The sequence below is a fragment of the Amaranthus tricolor genome, chromosome 5 (assembly GCF_026212465.1).
Source record: "Amaranthus tricolor cultivar Red isolate AtriRed21 chromosome 5, ASM2621246v1, whole genome shotgun sequence".
Classification (NCBI taxonomy): domain Eukaryota; kingdom Viridiplantae; phylum Streptophyta; class Magnoliopsida; order Caryophyllales; family Amaranthaceae; genus Amaranthus; species Amaranthus tricolor.
Window position 1 is genome coordinate 31408122 of NC_080051.1, and position 12126 is coordinate 31420247.

The window sequence follows — 12126 nt, forward strand, 5'->3', positions numbered from 1 at the left end:
ATTTTTTCTTCAAATAAAAACTAAACAAATTTTTTAATAAAACCACTTTAGTAGCTCAGAAAAATCGGTAATTGAAGTAAGAAAAAAATAGCTAACATCTTTAAATTTAAACATAAAGACACTTTATGAAAGAAATTTACTCTTACATCCGCTTTGGTACACTAAAATTAATTTACACACTTCTCAATTATTTCATCGCAAAACACAAAACATAAATAGAGATGTATTATATATTATCCTTAGTTAATTTCTTTTAATAGTTACATTTCTTCGTTTTATGCAAGAGTTGTTGAGAAAAGTACATTTATCAAAAAGAAACAGAGGAAAGTAGTTCATCATAGCAATTGATGGTTTAGCCAACAACCCGACAATTAGTTCGAACAAGTCCATTACCAGCACCACCCATCCTGCTCATCTTCAACATAGCACTAGCAAAATCTTTAAAGAAAATGGGCTGGGCATTTGCATAAGCTTGAACAAAAACATCGTTTGGTCTTGCAGTTCTACTAAAGAGTACTTGGTCAGAGTGAAGTAGACCCATAAAATTGGTTAAGTCCCTAAAGTAATCGTTGTTGAAAGTAATTGGACTTTGACTATCCAAAGGAGCAAGATTATCGTCCCCAATGTTGGGAGATGCTGGACATATGTTCTGTAGCCTTTGTGCGAATGATGGTTCTATGTTTTGCTCTCCGTAGGCGCGATCACGGAAGCGTACGCACCTAGCTTGACCTATTGTGTGAGCACCTATCCAAACACAAACGTATCAATTTATACATTTATTATCTATGGATTATGGATGCGTTCAGAAAAATGGACTACATATAGATTGTTATGTTTTACAAAATAATTTTTCCAGACATTAAATAAAATTGATTGACATTTACAAGATTATAACTTGGGAATTTTTGAACGATAAACTCAAAAACCGAAACGTGGGTCAAATCAAACTGTAACCCAAATCCAACAAATTTTGACAATTTTTTTGTTATAATATTTTCAAATTTTTAAGCCCTACATCATCATTTTTATTGGTTATCACACGGTATATTTTTAGTCAAATTTTATTTTTGGAATAATTACTTAGAATAATTCAACATTTTTATGATTTTTCTGTAATAATTTCATCAATTGATTAACGATGCATAATCCAAACTTTATGAGGTATTTGTCCAGAGTAAACTTGGGTAACCCGATGACCTGTTATAGTAGGTAGGTAACTCACTAAAAAAGTAAAATGAAAATTAATTTTAAATTAAAGAAAATTTTTGAAAATTTACATAAAAATTTCTGCATAATAAAAAACATAATTTTTTTAAATATTTTTTTCGATATTTTATTTTAATTGTTTTTTAAAAAAATAAAACTTATTATAGCAAGTCATCAGGATACCAAGTTTACTCTAGGACTATACCCCTTAAAGTTGAAATTATTCATAATTAATTAATAGGTGTAATTATTATAAGAAAATCATAAATAGATTGAATGATTCTAAGTAATTTTTCCTTAATCAATAATTCATTGTAAAGCGTTAAATCCGTTTTAATTGAAAACGATCCTCCGTAAATGACTCAGCCCAAAACCTCTTTTCTAAAAAGCACTAGCAAAAAATCCAACTAGTTTGGAGGGAAAAAAGGATGAAGAGATTGAACTCATCTTATATATAAGATGGACATTGATAACAAAGACTACTAACTTCTATTGGCTTCCGTCTAAGATTTGATTTAAAATAAAGTTTGGAATTTAAGTAACCTTATCATTGTTAAACCAAAGGGAATGAGTTATTTTATAGTACTTTGTATAGTAGTATTGGGTTAGATTGGTGTGTTTGGCAAAAAATTGATGGATGATAGTAGCTGATCGATAGTTGATTATATTGGTGGTTTGACTAGCGTTTTTTATTAATTGGTTAGATCAAATATTTTTGAACCCGCCGTTATGAGCACCTTGTTTAAAAATAGTTTATTCATACCATAAATTTGTTTCAATCATTTAATTTACTAAACATTAGTATTGAATGGCTTGATTACCCACCCTTCTTTTTGTATCAAAATAAATTAAAATGGCCTAATATGCTATTTTGCCAAACACTCTTAAAATTTATCCAATCCCATTATCTTTTTTAGTTTGTCCCTTTAAATTTGTTTTATTTCTATTTTTGACCATAATTCATATCTTTCTTTAGTTTTTTATCTACACATTTAACTTATTTTGTTATATCATTTATAATTTTTTCTACCTACCTTGCAATATGTTATATTTTTGTCACTCCCTTACCAAATACCCATGTGACTAAACTGAGTGGGACATGGAGTAATTTATTTCTTAGAATCCACGCAACACGGCTGGCCTAGGATAACATTGACAAAACGATATTTTAGCTGTCACTTACTATTTCTTGTAAGCAATAAAAATGTAGCTAGCTTTTTACACGTAAATTAATCAAAAATAAAGTTAATTAATTTTATATTTTGATGTTTAGCTGAGATGTAAATATGTTTATTTGTTAGTCCAAATGTGAAAATAAAGTTGAGAGCAAAACCTGAAAGAGCAACCATCTCACGGACACTGAAACCTTTACTGGCAAATAATGAGGAAATCGTAGAAAGATCGTCTGTTGCAAAAGGAATGTTACGATCAGCAGATTGTGCACTTGGTCTTGAAGTTGAGTCTGTGCGCCCAAACTCTACCCTCCAACTCGGACCACCAAGCTGCATTTATACATACATAGATTATTCAGCCAGTCTTCTTTGAGACCGTTACTCTGAGAGATGTCTCTCAGGCTCAATCCATTAAAATTTAATGTTTACTTTCACTTTACATTTCCTTTATGGGCCGACCCCATTAGAAATGATATATCAAAGAGACCTTCTCTCACAAAAATTTATTTAGATTATTTATGTTATTTCGTTGTGTTGACGTACACCAAATAGTGTTATTTAGGTCAATTATAATCTTATTTGATTAATCTTAAATTCTTAATGCATATGAAATTTAATATATTTATCATAAAGATTAAAAATTATACATTGATTAGCGTGGAAAACAAATTGTAACAACTACTTTCTCCATTTAAAATTACTTAAAGCTAATCATTCGTCACCCTTGACTTGTGATTAGTATTTAATTTATAAGTTAAAATATAGTCAAATAAGATCTTATTTGATTCGTCTCAGTGCAAAAATTATTAATATTAAATTTTTATAAATTTTTATTGTATATAATAACTTAATATATACTTCCTCCGTTCCAAATTAGTCGTAACATTTGAAAAATAGCACTATTCATTCATCACTTTTAATTTGTAATTAGTTTATAATCTATAGGTTAAAACATAGTCAATTGAGATTTTGTTTGATTCATCTCATTGCAAAGATTGGTAATTTCAAATTTTTATAATTTTTTATTATATATAATTAGAGATATTAACGAGTAAATAAGTACATTAAACTGCGTAAAAAAGTAAATATTACAAATAAATTAAAACGAAAAAAATATTAAGTATTTATGAAATAGAGTTAAAAAAATCAAAAATTACAAATATTTTATTACATTTTCATTGAAAGTGGGCCACAGCTAGTATTCACCCACTAGTAATATTCAACAACTAGTAATTACGACACGGATTTTGTCAAACAATTAATATAACCGTGTGAGTTGGTTTCTTGATCACATATCGGTTGCAGCCTAATTATCTAATGGATTGAAAATACAGAAAATGTACGCATGTTCACGTCAATGAATTTGCTTAAAATCTAGAGTTTCTATGTGAATAAAAATAACCTTTGTTTACTATAGAAAACACAACCCGGTCAATCGTTTTCATGTAAAATTTACCTAATCTGAACAATTTAAGTCCAGTTGTACAATTATATAATGTAGATATAATATAGTTTTTTTTTTGTTTATAAAATTGCATAGTTCTCTAAAAATTATCTCACCTAAAAATAATGCGACTAAAATATAAAAATAGTACGTGTAAGATGCATACCGCAACAACAGAGTCTCGAGCAGCAAGTGCTAATATATCTGCACAGGAAACAACACCAGGGCAAGATCCCTCAACTTGCTGCTTAATGAAATCTATTACTTCAAATCCTCGCAAAGAGTTTGCATTGTGTACAGACTCTTTTTCACCACCAGGAACATCCAAAAGCAATGATGCATCACATCCCTATATACCATACACATACATTCTAATATATTAACAATTCTATGTCGTTCATAACTAAACATATATATATATTCAAAGAATGGGGTAAGAGTTGAAGTATAACAAGTCAAGTTAGGTGAAGGTCGTCTTTAAAAATATACACTAATAACATGTATACATGAACCTTTAATTTATGAGTTACATAGCTCATTTAATTCATATTTCAATAAAGTATATACCGTCAAAAGTTATATAACATATTATAATTAACTAGACATGTAATACCGAAATGAAAATTTTAGAGTTACATACCTCAACAAAACAATCATGAAAATGAAGACGAAGCAATGAAGCTCCCATGCGAGGTTCATTATTGACAACATCACTAATGATGGATTTAACCGTAGATTCAAATTTTGAACATGTTGAATCGTAAAAGTTTGTAGATAATTGAGCATGGATTGAGAAGAGGAGCAAGAACATGCAAAGATGTTGATTTTAGTAGTCCAATTCATATGTGAAGAAAAGAATAAAAATAGTGAATGAAAAAGAGATCAAAATTATTATTGATAATATGATTCATCAATTACAAAAATATACAAAGTAGAAGAAAATGTCCTCTCATATATATTTTGAGAAGATAAAAACTAAATGAAATTGAAAAATAAAAAACAATGTTAAGAGGAAGTATTTATAGTGTGAGGAAGGGTAGAGTCGGTATATGCAATATTGTTAACACCCCCCCTCAAACTAGGGATGGTTGTCATGCCGAGTTTGCTTATTAAGTGCTGATGTTGATTGGAAGGCAAGATTTTAGTTAGAACGTCAGCTAACTGGTTCTGAGTAGGGAGATAAGTGAGCTGAAGAAGTCCTTCCAATACTTTGTCCCTTGTGAAGTGGCAGTCGATATCGATGTGTTTTGTTCTTTCATGGAAGACTGGATTCTTAGCAATGTGGATGGCACTTATGTTGTCACAATGAAGAAGGACAGGCTTTAGAGATGGCACTTGAAGTTCTTCCAGTAGCCTGACTAACCATGTGACTTCACTTGCTGCAGATGCCATGGCTCTGTATTCAGCCTCACTTGATGATCTTGAGACTGTGCTTTGTTTCTTAGATTTCCAGCTGATGGGAGATGAGCCCAATAACAATATATATCCAGTAATGGACCTTCTGGTATTGGGACAAGATGCCCAATCAGAATCAGAATATGCTTGAAGTTGTAATTGAGTGGATCCTTTGATATTGATGCCTTGATTTGCTGTGGAGTGAACATAATTCAGGGTGTGGTGTAGGGCAGCAACATGAGGAGTACGAGGATTTTGCATAAATTGGCTGAGGTATTGGACAGTGAAGGCTAAATCAGGTCTTGTGTTTGTAAGAAAGTTTAATTTGCCAACCATGGTCCTGTAGTAACTTGGATCATCATAAGGTATGCCCTGATCATTTGTTAGGTGAAGGTTGTGTGGCAGGGGAGTAACAACATGTTTGAATGTGGTTAGTTTGGATTCTTTAAGGAGATCTTGAGTGAATTTGGTTTGAGAAAGGATTATTCCTGCATCAAAATAAACAACTTCCAAGCCCAAAAAATAATGCAAAATTCCTAAATCCTTAATACTGAAGGTATCATGAAGATAATTCTTTATTTGAGAAATACTTTTAGCATCATTACCAGTAACAATGATATCATCTACATAAACAGCAAGAATAGTAATATGATGGCCATCCTTCTTTATGAAGAGGCTGTAGTCATTCTTTGATTGAATGAAGTTTTGAGTTGTTAAAGAGACTTGTAATTTTTGAAACCATTGTCTGGATGCTTGTTTCAGACCATATATGGATTTTTTGAGTAAACATACCTGATTGTTTGGATTTGGAAACCCATCTGGAACTTTCATGTAAATTTCTTCATGTAAGTCACCATGAAGAAAAGCATTGTTCACATCAAGTTGGAAGATTTTCCATTTATGGTGAGTAGCAATGGTGAGTATACTTCTGATGGTAGCCATTTTAATTACAGGAGAGAACGTTTCAGCATAATCAATTCCATATTTTTGATTGTATCCTTTAGCAACTAACCTGGCTTTGTGCCTTTCAATTGTACCATCAGCATGAAACTTGGTCTTGTATACCCATTTATTCCCAATTGGTTTCTTATGAGCAGGGAGGTCAACCAGTACCCAAGTGTTGTTAGCAATTAGAGCTTGTAGTTCTTGTTGCATAGCATGAACCCATTTGGGATCTTGAGAAGCAATTTTGTATGTAGGTGGCTCATTATCATAAGAAATGTGAGCCATAAGGCTCTGTTTAGGATTGATGAAAGCAGTACAAGACATGTTGGTACACCAATGGTTAGCTATACATGAAGCATTATTACAAATATAATCTGAAAGATATTGTGGGACTTTGGTATGTCTATTGGATTGTCTGATGGGAGCAGGAGATGTGTTGATACTGTGAGATAAATCAATAATGTTGGGAGTAGGAATATCAGAGTTTACCTGCTTGAGATTGGTTGTACTTGAAAGCTTGTGATCAGAAAAAATAGGAGTATCAAAAATATCAGTTACAGGAAAGTCATTATTGGTAGATATAGGTAAAAAGAATGGGTAATGTGGTTGAGTGTTAGTTGTATCTGAATTTATATGATAGGGATAGTGTTTTTCATAGAAATATACATCTCTTGAAATGATGATTTTGTGTGTATTAAGATCATAAAGTTTGTAGGCTTTTTGGTTAGTAGGATAGCCAATGAATATACAGGGAGTGGCTCTTGTATCAAACTTTGCTCTGTGTGGTGAGATATTAGAAGCATAACACAAACAACCAAAACATTTCAAGTGTTCTAAATTAGGTTTAATGCCAAATAATTTTTGATATGGAGATATATTGTTCAAACTTTGAAGAGGTAACCTGTTAATGATGTGTGCAGCAGTTAAAACACATTCTCCCCAAAACTTAATAGGGAGTTTGGATTGGAAATATAGAGCCCTAGCAGTCTCTAGGAGGTGTTTGTGTTTTCTTTCCACAACACCATTTTGCTGAGGAGTGTAAGTGCAAGATTTGTAGTTATTGATTCCTTTATCATGATAAAATTGTTTGATTTTACCTTCAGAGAGTTCAGGAGCATTATCAGTCCTGACTCCTTGGATGTGTGTGTGGAATTGTGTTGCAACATAAGAATAAAAGTGCTCAAATAAAATAGGAACCTGAGATCTGGTTTTTAACAAAAAAATCCATGTGATCCTGGTGAAATCATCAACAATTGTTAGAAAAGAATTGCAGTTGTTATATGTGGGATGCTTATAAGGTCCCCAAACATCCATGTGAAGCAAATGAAAAGCATGAGTAGTTTTAATAGTACTATGAGGGAAGGGGGATCTATTTTGTCTTGCAGAAGGACAAATGTTACAGAGACAAGTACGTATGCAAGTAGAGACATTCAAAGAAGGAAAAAGGTGCTTGATGACAGGAAATGGAGCATGACCAAGCCTGAGATGCCAAAGCTTTGTGTGTTCAATTTCTGAAGCCATACAACATATGGAATTAGAAGGTACTCTAAAATGTTGTTGATTGGATTTGTGAGGTTGGTCAACAAGATGATAGAGGCCTTGAACAAGTTTACCAAGCAAAATTGGCTTGCTCAGAGAAGGGCCCTGAACAGAACAATGAGAATTGGAAAAAATAAGGGAACAATTCATATCTTGACATAATTTGGTTACAGAAATCAAATTAAAGTGAAATGTAGGAACATGAAGAACATTGTGAAGAGTAAGATGTTGTCCTAAAACAATTGTGCCTTTGTGTGCGATTTTAACAGTAGTGCCATTTGGAATGGTGATAATATTATTAGTGTTAGAGGGGATAGAAATGTAAGAAGAAAACAAAGATAGGTCACAACACATGTGATTGGTAGCCCCACTATCAATAATCCAAGAACACTTAGTTATAGCAAGAAAACATGAATTACCTGCTAGGAGACAATTGTTGTCTTCATTGTTATCATCAGTTGAAACGGGTGGAGGATTATTTGGATTAAGAAGGGAAAGAAGTTTATTGTATTGATCAACAGTAAGGTTGGTAGAACTTTCGTGTTGAGTCGTTGCAGCAATCTTTCTTTTGTTCCAATTATCCTTTGTAGAAGCATTAGGAAAGCCATGTAATTTGTAACAAGACTCTTTGGTATGACCTTGTTTCTTACAGTAATTGCAGAAGGGAGTAGTTTTTCTTGGGTTGTTGTTATAATTGCCTAAAAAATTAGGTTTGGAAGGAACTTTATTGGGATGATTGTAAAACTTTTGTTTATGGACAGCAGAAAGTCCAATTTCTTCTGTAATGGTTGGATTAGTATGGGAGATTAAATCGGAATGGTTTTCTTCTTGCATGATAAGACGATAAGCATGGGAAATACTGGGAAGAGGTTGTTGCATAAGAATGTTTCCTCTGATGGTTTTATAGGTAGGGTTAAGTTTCATGAGGAAAAGAATTAAGCGCTGTTCTTCTCTCATTTGAAGAAGTTTGGTGTTGATTCCACAATTGCAATTGTTGCAAGAACAAGTGGGTATGGGATATGAAGCGTCGAATTCGTCCCACAACATTTTGATTTTGGTAAAATACGCTGAAAGACAATCGGAGCCTTGATCAATGGCAAAGATTTGTTGGGTGAGGGAGTAGATCTGAGTTCCGGAAGTTACCCCAAATCTTTCTTCAAGATTTTGCCAGATGGCTTGCGCAGTAGGAAAATACAAAACACTTCGTGCAATCTGAGGATCAAGAACTTTCATGAACCATGAGATGATTGTACTGTTGATCCTTTCCCAGGATTTGAAGGTAGGATCGGAAGGAAGAGGTTGTGGAATCTGACCATTGATGAAAGCTAGTTTATTTTTGGAAGAAAGAGTGATGGTGACGGATCGTTTCCAATCGTTAAAGCCGGTGCCGTTGAACGGAATAGGGACCAACAAAAGCTGAGAGTCGCTTGGGTGAAGGTAATATGGTGAAACCGGATCTTGAATAGAATCAAGAACGTTGCTGGTGGGATTATTAGTAGTAACAGACATGATGAAGGAAGGGAAAGAACGAAGAAAGCAAGAAGAAGGAAGATGAACAGAGAAATCAGAAAAAAAAAAAAGAAAGATAGGGAAAGAGAAAACGGAAAACCAAACAAAAAAGAAAACGACAAAACAACAAAATAGTAAAAAAAAATGTAAAGAATATAAAAAAAAATCAGTAAAAGAAAATGTGTACCAACGAGACGTAATGTATGGTCGAGGCGTCTGATACCATGTTGATTTTAGTAGTCCAATTCATATGTGAAGAAAAGAATAAAAATAGTGAATGAAAAAGAGATCAAAATTATTATTGATAATATGATTCATCAATTACAAAAATATACAAAGTAGAAGAAAATGTCCTCTCATATATATTTTGAGAAGATAAAAACTAAATGAAATTGAAAAATAAAAAACAATGTTAAGAGGAAGTATTTATAGTGTGAGGAAGGGTAGAGTCGGTATATGCAATATTGTTAACAAAAGACAACTAAACGGTGCCGTATGCTTCAAATAAGTAGCCATTATAAGTCTCTTATTTTAGGGTTTTTGCTTAGACTTAGCTAGTTAGTTACAAAGGAAAGCTTAGAAGCAAATATGAATATCTAAGTAGAATTTATACTTGAGTTATGAAGGTAAATAAATATTTATTATTTGCCATTTGAAAATAGAGAAAGGTCCAACAAATATTATTTTTCATCAAGTTTACTTCAACCCATGGACATGAACAAAGTTGATAATTTCATTATAAAATATTCGCCAAATAATGGGTAAGATATCAATATCATGTAATGATTAATTAGTATGTAAATTACAACATTGGTTTGAGAGATTAGAATGCTTCTCCGTGGAATTAGTCAAAGCTCCTTTGTACGTAGGAATCATCTTCCATTTGTAATTTCTTAGTATAGGAGAACTTGCAAATGGACTTACAAAATTTAAAGTCAATTCCATTAATTGTCAACTCATACTAATTAAATTAGAGCAATTACAATGGTCAAAATAATAATCACTGAATTTTAGTTTTAATAATTTTTTTAACACATGACTTGTAAAAAACTATTTATGTTACACTCGATCTACATGAAAAATAAACAATCATCACTTTGTAATATTTTTCTATTTTAATTAATTTTTTATGTGATAAATATTACAATATCGGTATTTACTTACTAAGAGTAAAATTTATTATATCAATAAATTGTTTTTTAATTATTGATTAATTTATTGATTTAAAAATGAACTACTTAAAACTTTGTGACTGTGTGAGGCGTATGCTCTTGGTTTGATCATGAAATAATATCATGAGTGAAATTTTACAAATAAAAACCACCATAAAGTTTTTTGTGGCCATTGGAATTTGAGATGCTTGGTTCTTTTAGATTCCATGCCAAAAAATTAATTTTAGTGATCAAAAAATCACATTTGAGTTGTAAGTAAGTTGACCCGTAATTTAAAAAATAATGAAAAAAATGATGGGCTTTAACTCAAAAATATTGATTAATCAACAAAACATATTGATCCATGTAAAAGTCTTGAATGGACTTAATTCACACTGTATTATTTATTTATTTTTATAATCAAATTAAATGATTTAAAAACAATAAGAAAATATTGATAAAGATGTACAATTTTTTTGTTTAGATTAAATTAAATCCATGCACCAAAAAACATTAGCTCAAAGGTCTATCGAATATCACTCATTTTTTTCGATTCTTAGCCAAGTACAATTGTAGAACTCCCTCTGTTCCTTCACTTTAAGTTTGTCCACTTTAAGAGAGAAAAATTTAAAGTAGCTTTTTGAAATATATATTAAAGATAAAATATATTTATGTAAGATCTTGTTAGATTTGTCTTGATGTAAAGTTTTTTAATATATAATTTTTATAATTTTTTATAATGCGTACTTAAAGATATTAAGACTTAAAATTTGCTAAAAAAATGCGTGCAAAAGGTAAAATGGACAAACAAAAAGAAACGAACAGAGTACTTATAATTGAAATAGTATATCGATAAATGTGCAAATTAAAACCAAGTGAAATATTTGATTAGAATAAAAGGAAGTATGACTTATGATGATCAAGACCCAATACAACTAGGATCATCTCCATTACTTTTCTAAATTACTTGTTCTAAGATTTTGACATCTATTTTAGAATAAAAAATAAAATCTCAAAATTCCTTTTTTTTTCCTCTATCAAGCTATTTTAACCATTAAATTTGAGTAATAGGACCTCCATTATATTTTAAGCAATAGAGAGAATCCTAACTCTATCCAATAGGGTTAAGGTATAGCCCTTCTTCCTAATATAAGCTTTAGTAGAGTTAAATTAGTACTCCTAAATTAAGTTTAGCTCATTATAATTCTGTATTTTTTATTTAAGAGGTCCAAGGGCATAGACTTTTTTTTTATCAACATTGAGTGCAACTAAGAAGGCCCGTAGTCTAGGCAAGCTTAATATTCAGACACACACTATCAATCTATGAGTGAAAATCAATATATTATTTATTATTTATTTGAAATTTGTATTATAACCTATTTAAAATTGACCTATTGAAGTTGTTATTATAACATATTAGAGTTGGTATTATAATCAACGTTAATAGGTTATAATACTAACTTCAATAAGTTATAACACCAACTCTGAATAAGTTATAATACCAACCCTAAATACCAACTTTAATAGGTTATAACACCAACTTTAAATATCAATTTTAATAGGCTATAATATCAACTCTGATAAATTATAACAACAACTTCAATGAGTTATAACACCAACTAACGCGTATTTTTTCGTAGCTATCTTTTTAGTAATAATGGACCGATCTATTTAACACGTGTCTCAAGTAAGAATCGATGAAAAGTAAAAGAATAAAAGAGGATGAATGTATCATTTAAAATAATGGGCCAAGCCACAAGCCTCA

At 31.2% G+C, this 12126-nt stretch overlaps 1 protein-coding gene across 1 annotated transcript; it reads right to left on the reverse strand.

The window, feature by feature from the left end:
- Positions 1-352: 352 nt before the first annotated feature.
- LOC130813672 (cationic peroxidase 1-like) lies at positions 353-4525 on the reverse strand. The gene is made up of 4 exons (XM_057679514.1): positions 4463-4525; positions 3989-4171; positions 2540-2708; positions 353-744 (listed from the first exon to the last, which is right to left on the reverse strand). The coding sequence occupies exons 1-4, from the start codon at positions 4508-4510 to the stop codon at positions 353-355; spliced, it is 792 nt and encodes a 263-aa protein (XP_057535497.1). The 5' UTR covers positions 4511-4525.
- Between the last annotated feature and the right edge of the window lie 7601 nt (positions 4526-12126).

What these genes read in the sequence shown, in the direction of transcription:
- LOC130813672 (XM_057679514.1), bottom strand. Translation starts at nt 4,510, where the DNA reads ATGGGAGCTTCATTGCTTCGTCTTCATTTTCATGATTGTTTTGTTGAG. An exon ending in TTCATGATTGTTTTGTTGAG is followed by an intron (nt 4,172 to 4,462) that starts GTATGTAACTCT and finishes TATGGTATATAG; the next exon opens with GGATGTGATGCATCATTGCT. An exon ending in TGAGATGGTTGCTCTTTCAG is followed by an intron (nt 745 to 2,539) that starts GTTTTGCTCTCA and finishes GTGTTTGGATAG; the next exon opens with GTGCTCACACAATAGGTCAA.